This window comes from Brienomyrus brachyistius, chromosome 1, assembly GCF_023856365.1.
Source record: "Brienomyrus brachyistius isolate T26 chromosome 1, BBRACH_0.4, whole genome shotgun sequence".
In the NCBI taxonomy this organism is placed as follows: Eukaryota; Metazoa; Chordata; class Actinopteri; order Osteoglossiformes; family Mormyridae; genus Brienomyrus; species Brienomyrus brachyistius.
The window spans coordinates 50,947,148-50,960,970 of record NC_064533.1 but is presented as its reverse complement, the minus strand read 5'-3'; the positions used below and the strand labels follow the sequence as shown (position 1 = coordinate 50,960,970).

The 13,823-nt window shown below is 44.0% G+C and overlaps 1 protein-coding gene across 1 annotated transcript; it reads right to left on the bottom strand.

Annotated features, from left to right (window-relative positions):
- Positions 1–138: 138 nt before the first annotated feature.
- On the bottom strand, positions 139–13,273 carry pros1 (protein S). The gene is given in 18 exon segments (XM_048972648.1): positions 139–758; positions 2,266–2,494; positions 2,590–2,726; positions 3,157–3,241; positions 3,243–3,326; positions 3,988–4,152; positions 4,481–4,667; positions 4,931–5,049; positions 5,127–5,248; positions 7,232–7,351; positions 7,702–7,827; positions 8,628–8,750; positions 8,909–8,992; positions 9,693–9,717; positions 11,068–11,181; positions 11,184–11,230; positions 12,501–12,551; positions 12,554–13,273. Coding segments are annotated over 18 exon segments (1,992 nt in total). The 5' UTR covers positions 12,579–13,273; the 3' UTR covers positions 139–609.
- Between the last annotated feature and the right edge of the window lie 550 nt (positions 13,274–13,823).

The window sequence follows — 13,823 nt, the reverse complement described above, 5'->3', positions numbered from 1 at the left end:
CTGCTTTCTCCATAAAATCAACTTTTATCCATAAACATTTTCACTCTCCATTATATTATTTTTACCTTCCGAAGCAATATCCCGTGGGTGAAATTCAAAGATCATTTTCACTAGCGCAAATGAAAAAGTTAACAAAAATTACTTTCAACAGTTTTTATTAAAATTAACGAAATACACGTCTTCGAGAAAAATCTCAGCGGAAAGGACCCAACTTATCATAAAGTACTTAAAAAACTATTTGACGTTCGTACATACGATGGATAATTTAGCGAGACCGATATTCCAACGGCTTGTAAGGGATCTGCACGGATTCGTTGTTTTTACCACGTAACAATCAGTTTATCTAAAAAAAAACAAACATAAAACTACAATCATTGTATCAGACCTGCAAATAAAGCGCTACATTTATACATCTATATTTCTATAAAACCCACATACCAGTGTTTTGCAACTTGTTTCTAATATACAGTTGTCTGAATAAGACTCCTAAAACATTAAATATTGAGATTTTAATGAAACGGAGATTAAATTATGCTCTGATTATTTAAGTGACAGTTTACACATCAGGAAAGGATTACACAGTGTAAAAAACAAAACAAAAAAAGTAATTCAATAGTCTGACACGCGAGGACAAGAGTGGGACTTGATGCTGTTGTGTTTGCTCACAGCCTCATCGAAGTCCAGCTTCCGGCCATTGACGGTGAGCTCCATGCAGCCGTGGTAGAAGGCAGTCACCGGGGTAGCAGTTAAAGGAACCTCTATCCATGGAAAGAAAGACAGACAGACGTTAGAGTAAACACACACCGCAGGGGGAAAAAGTCCAAAGTCTCCTATTCTTATTCCAGAATGATGTTTCCAGCTCTCTGACTATGAACACTGAAAGAATAAAACAGCTTATATACAGGCAACTCAAGGCTTTTATATACTGTTTGAAATTTGGACATAGCTGTAAGAGCCAAGTGCTTGCTATTAACTTATCATAAAAACACCCATTATAAGGTGAGAGAATACAGAATACATTCTTCACATAGGAGCCAGACATCTCTCAGAGCTGGAATACAAGGTCTCCACGATAGTCCACAATATGTTTACTTTGGAATGGAGATAAAGTTACATGTAAATATTTCTTTTTTTCTAGTAGCCCTGACGCCAGTGTTGCTTTTATAACATCCCTTCAGCGTGACAGGAAGACATGTACTCCAGGGTGCAAAATACAAAGCAAGCAGCCCAACCCGCACAAACGGTAAAAGGAGTCACATTAAAAAGTGACTAAATGAGTGGAATGCAGGAATGAGGCAAGTGTTGACTGAGTGGAATGAATGCCGTTTTGATGAAAGGATGTGACAAAACTGCAGCCAATGATTAGGAAGAAGAATGTGAATGGGAAAAACAGACACACACACATACACACACACACACACACACACGGGTAAACATATCTTTATGGGGACCGCTCACTCATTTCTATGGGGAAAAAAAAGCTAACGCTAACTATGACAACCTTAACCCCACCCAGCCCTAACCATATCCATAAGTGACCAAGCAAAAGGATCTGGTCCCCATAATGATAAAAAAAACGGGTATTCATGACATTGTGGGGACATTGTGTCCCCATAAGGTAAGGTATACTCGCTCACATACACACAAAATTAGTCTTGACGATGTGTTAAATGAAAGGACATCTAAAGAATGTTAATAAGCATAGTCGAATCATCTGATTTATATTTAAAGTAATAATAATCCATCCATCCATCCATCCATTTTCCAAACCGCTTATCCTATTGGGTCGCGGGGGGTCCGGAGCCTATCCCGGAATCAATGGGCACGAGGCAGGGAACAACCCAGGATGGGGGGCCAGCCCATCGCAGGGCACACTCACACACCATTCACTCACACATGCACACCTACGGGCAATTCAGCAACTCCAATTAGCCTCAGCATGTTTTTGGACTGTGGGGGGAAACCGGAGTACCCGGAGGAAACCCCACGACGACACGGGGAGAACATGCAAACTCCGCACACATGTGACCCAGGTGGAGACTCGAACCCGGGTCCCAGAGGTGTGAGGCGACAGTGCTAACCACTGCACCACCATGCCGCCCAGTAATAATAATATTTTGTATATAATTTAAGTATAAAAATTAAAGATCAAGACTAAAAAAATACTGAGAGTTATAGAATTAAACAACTGTGCATGTGATAAAAATAAAAGTATAAACGTATTAGCTACCTACATATAGAGAGAGAGAGTTAAAAATACCTTACCTGGGACACCTCCAACAAAAGTGCTGATGGGCTCTTGCATCGCACGATCAAGGGCGGCGAGGAGGCTCTGTAGGACTTCGGGCTGAGCAAACGTGATGTTGGAGGAATGGGCCAGGATCTCGAGCTTGGACCTGGTCATGGCGAGCTCCACAGACAAGTGACCCGGGTAGCACAGCATCACGGACTCCAGCTTTGCCACACTTACGTCTCCCAGGAAGACCTGCAGGGTCTTTGAAAAGCACGAGATACTCAGGATGAAGCTGGGGGGTGGTGGTGGTGGGGTGGGGGGGGGGTCAGGTGATCATCACAGCCGGACAGACTTACTGACTCCTCGAATCCCTGGGCCACCACAGAGATGGAGACGGGCACCGTGTCGTTCCTGACAAGGGCAAACAGGACTCCAGTACTTTTGGATGGTTGAATTCTCATATTAAGGTTGATCTTCCAAGAGTCTGCTTCCTCTGAAAAGATGTAAATATAAATTGTTGAGCTGCTGATATATAAAAAATAAAAAATCTAAACAGATATAAAACAGCCCCCCAAAAAACGCCCCAGGAACAGAGGATATATGGCTGAGCCCATGGTCAGATTCCCAAGCTTCGCTCTGAACTGCGTATAATGTGTGTCTCACAAAGGAGAGCAAGATGGGATATGTGAAAGCAGCATCTCAATGTATCTGTATTCATAATTATACAAATAAACAAACAAACAAAGCATCATTTCATTTCATTTTATGTCAAATAACCAGACAGACCAGAGGACAAGACGTAAGCTAGCAGTAACCCTCAAGAATAAAGTCCAGTTGGTTTCTATAGCCCACGGGTCCATTTGCTGTACTCACTGAAAACCATAAGCACCATAATCCTTTTGGTATTAGATTTCCATACTTACTGTAGTCCAGGTTGAACTCTGCAAGCCCAGCTCCAGCGAAGTAGGACCCTCGCTCCACCTCAATAAGGCAGTGCTTGCTTTTTTTTTTCCTGGATCACATCCTTGACCCCTGATCCTCCCTGGTTCATCAGGTTCCAGCCACGGATACAGCCATCTAGCCTGGGATTAATCTGAAACACGACCCAGAGCCACACCAATGCTAGCAGTATGCTGAGGACTCGCATAGACCTTAAAGCGATAGCCACGTCGAATCAGCTCCAGGGTCTGGACTACAGCATGGTTCAGTGCACCTGATGAAATGGTTTTTCCTCTTTGGGTATAATTAGAGGCTTTTGTTACACTTTACCTAAGGTGTTGGTAGACTGAATAATTTGATAGCTTAACCCAGTGACATATCCAAGTAATACTGTACCTAGAATCCTTTAAATAAGCATTGAGTTAAGTACATGATTTTAGTGCAAAAACAAAACTGAAGCATTTATGCAGGGCTCTTTGGGATCATCTCCATCCCCTTCTCAGAAACTTGAGTAACTGTTTGGCACTTTGTGTAACACCTACAGCAAAACAGCACCATCTGTTGGCTTCCACCCAAACATTTCATAGAGCATTGGATTATCCTCCAGCTTTTGTTAAAGCTGCAACAACCGTACTTTGACAGTAAAACTAACTTTTTAAAATCGGATATGTTGAGCTGCGTCATGAATGTTCTTGCACCTTTAATGTCCCCTGTTGTTTGGAAAGCATTTACCTGTAATTACAAACATAGATATAGTGTGGAAATCTATGCTAACTGTAGCAGATTAGAGGTTGGGTGGTGGGTGTGTTTTTTACCGGCTTCATGAGGTTGTCGGTACGGTTGGGAAGCCCAGCGATGTACACTTTGGTGTCCAGCTTCCCATTGACGGGATTGAAGAGGCTCACTGGGCTAGTGATGCTCATCACAGCCTGCCTGCTGATCTTCACACTGACACTGTGGTCCAGCTCCTCCACTGATATCTACAGGGCAGAACAAATGGTGCTTTACCACTGCCACCAGGAACCTAGCTGTACCTGACCCGTACCAGGAACTGACGATTTTCCATTGCAGTGTATGCACGCTGTACCCGTTCTGACACAGCCCTGCTTACTAGCGCAGCCGCAACCATGCCTATACTGAACTGTGCAGTCTTTGTGGTTTCTCGGGTACAGGTCAGTTCCTGTATGCCAATGGAAAAGCGCCAGAAGTCACAAGCCCAGTAGAAAAAGTACATCCCAAGCTCTGTTTGCCCAGTGGTCCAAAGGCAATATCTTATGATGGCTTGTCATCAAGTTATCGCACTCTCACCACATGCCACTGCCCATCATTGATCTCTTTTCCACCTCTAGTGCTCTTGAACGACTTGTCCTTGCTGAACTGGACTTCAAGTTGTCCATCCCTCAGACCCAGTAAGAACCAGGCCTCTGGGGATGATTCAGCGTACAGGATCACACCCTCTGGGTCAAAGGTACGGAAGTCGAACTCTGCTGTAAACCTTACAGTGGGAAAAAATGATCGTACTCAGGAATGTGAGGGACTTGGAAAATAACACAATGATCTCACACCTTGACGCTAAAAATTTGTTGAAACTCACTGAGTAAGCCTGACAGTTTCCAAATGTCTCAACAATCACAGTATAAAACATTTGTCTGTGACATGCAACATTGGAAACTTAGCTACCCATAAATAAAGAGTTAATTGGCATATGTGAGTTTCAGACACACGGGGGGGGGGGGGGGGGGGGGGGGGGGGACTCACTTGGAATTTTCTGGAAGGCGGAACCGCAGGTAAATGACAGGAATCCCAGTGAACTGCTCCCCAAGATACAGCATCTCCGCATCCTTAGAGTCGTCCAGTTCAATACAAACAGGGATTTTCTGTCCGGGAAAACATGTCTTACAATCTCCTAACTCGAGAATATAATTCAATGTTATTTTTTTCCCTGGAAGCATACCTCACAGGTCCGCCCATCCGTGGCCAGCTGCAAGCCCTTCCACCCATCGCAGTGGCATGAAAAACTTCCAATGGTATTGATGCACGTGCCGCCGCACACCCCCAGAGCACACTCGTCGATATCTGTGCATTGAAGCCAACACCATGAGCTAAGGCGGGGCATTAGGCGGGGCATTAGGTGAGCCACACCCTGGACAGGGCTCCAGCCAATCACATGCTGCTTTTCCACCAACACAGAACTGGTTCCATTCCAATTCACAAACTGATTTTTGAATGGTTCTGAACATTTACACCAAACTAAAAACAGGTTCCAAACCAAAAAAACAGTTCAAGTTGTGGACCAAGAAACAGCTGGTCCCTGAAAGGGAACGTCGACGACATCATGAGTGGGTGTGTACTAAGGTCCCTTGGCAATTTACGAATGCTTGCAAGAGGTCTGCATTCCTGCGGGACACCCACAGGACCCGCTGCAAGAAAGAGCGCGTGACAAATTTTTATTTTCAAATGAAGAAGTGGACGGGAAGTGACAAATGTTTGTGGGAGAATAGAAATGACTCGCAGAATCTCACAAAAAGATTAAAAACAAATATGTATTGTTCAAATATATTTTTCCTATTTTCATCAAACTGTTAACCATGTTCGTGAGTGAACATAACGTTACATTGAAAATGTCACCGTACAAAAAAACAATGGGCTACTATGCCTAATTTGGGGGTGGTATGGTGGTGCAGTGGTTAGAGCTGTTGCCTCAGACCTCTGGGTCATCGTGAGGTTTCCTATAGGTACTCTGGTTTCCCCCCACAGTCCAAAATTACGCTGAGGTTAACTGGAGTTACCAGATTGCCCATAGGCATGCATGTGTGAGTGACTGGTGTGTGTGTGTGGCCTGCCATGGGTTTGTGCATAATCCTGACTTTCTCCCTATCTTGCACCCGTAGCCTCTGGGATGGGCTCCAAACCCCCTGCAACTCATTTACAGAAAATGGACGGGAACCTAATTTGGTTTCTACACAGCAAGCGTATCCTGGAACTTCCGGAAGGACACTGGCAGTTTGAAAGTCCCTCGTCACTCTCATCAGAACCCGGCTAAGGATGGCAGAGCCAGCACGAAAATCTGTAACGTCTGAGGATGCAAGTGCCTGTTTAAGGAAAAATTTATAGAAAAATATAAAATTACATAAATGTCAAACCATATGAGGGGAAATCAGATATTTCATAGTCCTATTCCACTGTAAGCAACTATAATGGAAACCGCCTGCCGTTCGCCTGTTGTGACAAATGCAAGAAAATGCCACCATACACCGGACACAGGTCTCGCATTTCAGGGGCATGTATGTTCAGTTTCAAAGGGCCAGACACTATGAAGGGCTACACTGACATTTATCACAAGTGCAAGCAAATCAAAAGTGACAACCGCAGTAAAAACTGAATCAAAACACAAATTAATGGATTTTGTTTGTGCAGATCCATGACCGGTTAGTATAAACGTTGCAGTCGAAATACATATGTATATGTATGACTGGCCTATTATTATGTCACATGTAGCCTATTTTAACTGCAAAATGCAGAAGATTTGTTGGGGCTACAGGTTTGTCTTTATTCTTTGCCTGAAAATAAGCATAGACAAACGAAACATATTTTTCCTTTGCGGGAAGAAGCAGGACAAAATACGACAGACTCCTGTAGGAGTAGGACAGTTAAAATCCTGACCTGCACTGTCCTCTACCTGCAGGTAAACAACGAGGCCTGCCATCCATGAGGCCTGCCATCCTGCTGGTGTTCTCTAATCTCCGCATACTCAGCTACACCCACGGTGGAAAAGCCCTTACATTGTCAACCAGGGATTACACTTATGATTTGGTTATGATTTACTGATGAGAACTACTGAACTACCTCTACAGGAAATTCAAACACTGTAAAGAGAGCCATTACTCTCATATTTTATCAGGAAAAACCTACCCACCACTATTCAAATTCCTCACAAGTAGCCCTACATTTAGGAAATGATAACTGGTTCAGTAGCTGGGAGTAGGCGTGGCCTCCAGTCCATCAGAGGCAGCCCACGTGAGCAGTCTGGCTGGTCAGTAGCCAGGCAGAATGCCTCACCTTGGCAGGACCATGAGGTGTACTTGAACCCAGGCTTGCAGAGACACTCGTACATGCCCGGGGTGTTGTGGCAGGTGGCAAGGCCGCAGATAGTCGGGTTCATGGCACACTCGTTAACATCTGCAGAAGGACGAGTTGGAGATTCATTGCCATGCTTTGCCAAATAAACCACTGAAAAACAAACACACTCAGACTGCTCTTAGGCTCCATGCAGAGGGAGAGAACGGGAAACCATTTCCCACACTTTGCTGGACGCCGCTGGTGACCTATTCTGCTATATTGGAAACTTTTGTGCTCTCACGGGAAGATATCAGCATTCCCGAAACAGCTGTCCACACTCCAAAACATTTGGCTCTGCTTTCTGGGCTGGAAACAAGACACTGTTTGCAGCCCAGGCAGTCCCTGAAATATCCTTCATCCCCCATGCATACCTGGGCCCCGACTGACACTCGAACAGTGCACGGACTCACCTTTGCAGTAGATCTTCTCCCAGGAGACGTAGCCGCTTTCACACTTGCACTGGAAACTTCCGGGGAGGTTGTCGCACTTCTGCTCACAGCCGGCGGGGAAATCCGGGTCCGTGCACTCATCGATATCTGATCCGACACATCACTGGAATTTGGAACACCTCTCCTTTGGGCACTGAGTAAACCCGCCCCCCTCCCCCCCAAAATGCTGGACAATCACCCTTCTGAAGGGTATCTTCGGACTGGCTGGGTTATCATCTATCGTTTTTCAAACTGAACCAGCAGCTCATCCCCGCCATACCCATCACCTTCAATCTTTGTTCCTCTTCCATTCCCCTACATGCAGGGCTATATAATGCAGGCGCCTGGTTTTCATTAAATCCTGACATCCTAGGTAAGCTTCATGGAATCTCAAAAGACGGTGCCCTTGGTGGCCGCCTCTCGCCAAATGGGTTGATTGGCACTGTGCCTCTCCTATGATATTCTTAACTTATGCTTTTATTAAATGTCAAAATTATTTTCCATTAACTTTTCACCCAAACATATTGTTAATTTTGGTCATATTTACACCGTCAGAAAAAAGCTTTTGAGGGTACAATTACTTGTCACTGGAGCTGTACCCTCAAGGGTCGACCAATTGTACCTTTGCTGTAGGTAAAAATAGTTTCATTTAAGGTACAGAAATGGACCTGAGGAATATTTTTGTAGCATTGGGAGTACATAGTTGTTGTTGTACAGCACTGTTTCCAAATTCGATCCTTGAGGACCCACAGTTGGCTCATGTTTTTGCTCCCACTGAGCTCCCTACCAGACAGTGCACATTTCTGCTCCCTTACAGGAGCTGAGAGGGAGCAAAAACGTGGACTATCTGTGGGTCGCCGAGGACACTGGCATAGAAACACGGCAGGCCCGTCAAACTCCTCTCTCACCCTCATCACAGAGCGTGCCCCTCCATCCAGGCCGGCAGGTGCAGGTGAAGGACCCCTGCCCGTCTACACAGCGCTCGTAGCCTTCCTGGTAGCAGGGCAGCGGGCTACACTGGTTGCTGATGTCTAAGAGAGGCGCAGTGGGCGATTATGCATACCAACTGTCTCAACAAATAATAACAAACACAATACACAGAAACCCAAAAGCAATGCATAGAAAGACATCGATGGATGTCTTCCCCCATCGGTGTGGGGTCGCCTGAGGATGTTACTCACACACCCACCTGTCACACAAGTGCGTAAGTCTTGGATTCTGTCATGGTTATTGGGGGCATTATCCACACCAACACGGAACTGTCCCAAACATGCTGAAAAACATCAAATTCATTCTTCCATTACTGCATATAAATGCTACCTGGTGAATTCCAGAAAAAAATCCCCTCGGTCCCCTTAAAAAAAAAGGTAGGAGCTGCTTAAAGATTTCACAATACTATGTTATGTAATCTTCCCGTAAGTGGGGTGGTAGACGCTGTATTATTGGGTTGAGTTTTGCAGTTGTTCTGTCTTGTGTAACTTAGTAATGTCGCAATACTGCTCTGCAGATGGTCTGTTAGTGCTTCTGGAACAGAGAACCATCATCGCTATCCTACTAGGCCTCACATCAAAGCAAGGCGAGCCCTGGAAACATGATGCGACCTACAGGGAGGAAAACACACCGACGCTTGGTACGCCCCACGGCTCCAGAGCTGGGGGCTCACGCTTGCACATGTCCCATCGTGACACGTGATTGTCCCCAAAAAGTGGACGACCGGACACTTTGGGGACTGACCATAAAGGAGCAGGCAGTACCGTGTAAAATGATGTAGATTAGCTAAAGCTTACTGGCGCAAACTCTTGGCCAACTATTGAAACTATTAAAGAAAGTACTTTATCTGAATGAAATATAACAATTCTATCAGTGATTTTTGGAATATTCTAAAAACTATACCAGATATGTTTTATTACTGATATTAGTTTTTGGCTGTGTAAGTTGATTTGGGTGCTATAAAAAAAATTGATATGACTTACCAATATATTTAGGATAAAAGTATTCCTGCGAAACAAAGAGAAACCAAAAAAACAGGATAAGTTTCAATTCGTGTTTAAACAGACGAGTCAGTATGAAACTGTTTTCCTTTCCTGTGCAACATTGTGAGCAACAAAAATAAGCTCCATGTCAATTTTGGAGAAAAACAAATGTATTTGATAAGAAGGAGAAGTAAATATTTCACAGAGGTCGCTAAACAAGACTCTACAGGGCCAGCCACAGGTCATTCGTGTTACGCGCTGCTATGTCTTGCTTGACATGCACACAAACACTCTTAAACCAAGATTTCCATCTAACTCCAGACATTTAATCATACACAGTAAATACACTGGCATGGAAGGTAAACTGCAGCAGACAAGTCAATGGAGTGAATAAATGAACCAGTAACTTGGTATTGCTTATTCACGTGAAAAAAGACACACTCAAGTGCTTGAAATTCACTCATGACCACAATGACATGAACATAGAATTAAAGATAATCAGTGCGAGAAATGCACGTCATCATTTAGCAAAACAAAACGTCAGTTCAGGCCTGATTAATGGAAATAGGATTTACTTTCCTAGGAGAGTTTCTAGACAATTAAGACAAATGCCCTCGGAACTGTGTGGATTTTATATATGCAGTATGTGTCAGGTGCCAAATGTGATCTGTGGGTCCTGATTTTATAAAATTAGGATCCACAGATCACCTTTAGCTTTGGCAAATAACTGTTGTGAAAGATATTCCTCGATATTCCTTGGTCTGCAGTATCTTGACTATAACCTGAATGGTTATAGTCCATTATATCAGGAATCAAAGGTAATCTGTGGGTCATGATTTTATAACTTTATAAAATCAGAATCCACAGATCACCTTTAGCTCCTGTTATACTGAACTACAACCATTCAGGACAAGTGCCCCCCAATATTCAGATGTGCTCACAATGATGCCCCCCCCCCCCTCCGATGTTGACTCCATGGCTCCAGCCTTGTTTCCACCTGAGATACTGCACTAGAATAATTCAGAAAGTAACTGCAGACCAAGGAATATTGGTGATCTTTCAGGATGGTGATATCTCTGGCTTCTTCTGCTGGAATGAGAGTCCCTCTGATGACGGAGTGAAAAGAAATCGCAACATCAAGAAAATTGACAAGCCATTCATTCACATCCATCAGGAGACAGTGAAGTGTTGAGGAACAGTTTGTCCTGGTACTACATGCCCAGACATCAGTTCACGGAGACCAAGCTGATCTCCATTTATCTCCTCTAGAGCTGTCTATGCCTAGTGCCAGACACCGGCACCCCCCATGAAAATTTCAGGACCCTCCTGGCCCAATTTGAAGCGGCTCCGGAACGGACGGGATTGCTGAGGAAACGCACCGTCTCGGCTGATTCTCGAAGATCTCGCGTGCCTCCTCTTTGTTGCACAGCTCCTCGATGCACTCCCTCTCCAGGTTCCCCTTCTTGCTTTCCTCAAAGAGACTGTTCGCCCCCGGCGACGGCGGGCCAGGAACTGCGAGGCCGCGTTCTGCGTCAGGACTGCGAGTGGAAGTCAGCATGCCAGTCATGCTAACATGCTAATGTGGCTCAAACAGAAGCTGTACCGGTGATGCTCCTTAATGTAGACTTTGAGCACAAGAGGGGGACGTATTTGTGGTGGTGCTGCGGATGCTGGTGCGTACACTATTTGCCTAATATCAGTTTGCTTACCAGAGGAACACCGGTAACACCTACACAAAGCTCATAGCTGGCTAGAGTTATTCGCTCATCTCTCACACTTAAAATTTGATTTTGATGCTGTCATCATTATGACTATTAATCCATCCGTAACTGCTTGTCTAGCACAAGATACCAGTCCATTACAGGGTGTGTGCACACAAACACACTGTTTGCAATTTAGAGATACAATTTCACTTGACTGCTTTGTGTGACAAGACTGAGTAACACTAATCCACCCATCCATTGCCCATAACCTGGGACTCGCAGTGAATCACGACCTGACCTTCCTACTGCAGTTCACACTAGGGGGTAATTTGGAGACCTCGACTCAACTAGCCGCAAATTTGGAACTGAAATATGTAATGAAAATACTACTATGTCATTTTACAATTATTGTACTGTTTTCTCAATACTACTTCAATGCAAGCCATGACAGACAAAGGTAGGAACCAAATCTAGGATCTGTACTGAATCTAATTCATTCCGAAAGTAATGTTTCCATTTTTGTTAATTAGAATATAGTGAACACTCCCCAAACAGCCTTGGGTATACATACAGAGCACCCAGAACCACGTGACTCGACACATGCTGTACAACTGTAATCAGTGTTGCAGTCTTATGGCAATTACGTTAAAATAATATTTGGTGGGCAGCTAATTTTATTATGGTGTCCCTTTATTAACCATGTTTTATGGCCCCTGTTGTGTTTGGTGGGTTTTAGTACCCCACGTGTCTAACGCCTGCCCTACAGGAGAAATCGAACGGATAGTAATAAACAAAACACTACATTACACAAAACATGCTATGTTTTTTTTTTTTTAAAAAAAACTTTAATTGGCGTGTACCAAGGTAAAGTCAAACTCTGCGCGTCGACTTTCCTGAACAAACTGAAAGATTATGTTGCGCGATCCCTTTTCGGTTTTAAGTTTTCTACCGCAGACTGACAAAAGTTAACACATCATAAAGTTAATCGGAAACAACGTTTAAACTTTACACCGCTGAACGCCCCCTCCCACCCGGGCGGGTGCACGAAACCCGGAGCACAACAATCGCTCCTGTTATAAGTCGCCCCCCCCCAACATCTACTCACATCTATGGGCATCGCATACGGCGGCCAGAAGGATGAGGCAACCGACAGACACCCTACCGCCGATCTTCTTCTCCACATTGTAAAGAGCCTTCTTTCAAAGTGCGCTAGCACGGCTTTCTGAAACCAAATCCTGAAACTGAATATTTCCTCTTGATCTTTGTTTTTTGCCCCCCCCGTCCGGGGTCGTGAACAGGACACGGTTGGCGTCAGGAAAGCGACGTGGGGTCTCTCCAGATCCAGCGCTCCGCTGACCAGAAGGACTCGGATCTTCTCAAACGCTGCCAGATGCTTTCATTATTCAAACTAAGGCAGCCCCCCCCTCCAAAAACTTAATCCTCCTCGAACTGACCTCTATTTAGTCGTTAAACGAATACGTTATCAGTTCTTCAGCGTCTTGTTTGCCGTGGTCTCTAAACAAAATGCTTTAAAGGCGTGATATGATTTTAGGGGTTAATTAGACGTGTGACTTGCTAAACCTGTCCAGCACAAACAATGGAAAGCTGCTAATAAACAATACGTGAATTAATGAATCAGTCGTATTTTCATAAACGCCTTTTCTTTGAGTGCTACAAAATAGTTTTTTTTTAAATCTTGGATAGGCCATCCATTCCAACCGCTTATCGTCTTTTTAAGCCCTACCGTATTTCTTTTGTTGTTTTCTTGGCAGAAGATGGATCCAAGCAAGTTGTGTGAATATAAATACATGTATTTGAAATAGCCTATACATGTTTTTTTTTATGAAAATAGTCATGTAGGACGAAAGTTGATCAGAGGTGGCGCTGTTGTCCTAAGTGGTAATATGCGTCTTTGTTAAAATGGGTTGTTTTTGCCTGTAACCTCCAATGAAACATAGTGTGCCCCCCCCCCCCCAAAAAAAAGATGCATGTAAAAAAGGGGGGAAAGCTGACACAGCAAAATACTGCCTTCATTTAACCAAAGGGAGTGGTTTTCTATCAACCTTATTTCTGTACATTTACTTTCATATATCCATATAAAAATACATAATTTGTCCTGTTGTTTTTCTTTTGAGGAATTTAAGAGACATCAATTGGGTGACTGATGTATTGTTTTAATTGTAATCACAATTGTCATTTTATGATTGCTGTATTTATGGATAGTGCCAGACCTTTAAAATGTAGGATTATACCTTTAGTGGGGGACATATTCTGAGAGCAAACTATTGAGCAACGTCCATTATTCAAACCAAACCTTCCTAAAATCCTCAAAAGAAAAACGGCAGAGGTACTCCGTAGTCAATCTGGAAAATGAAGCGCAGCTTTCGTAACACTGCTGGCACCGTGATGCGAGCCTGTTAGGTGCGGA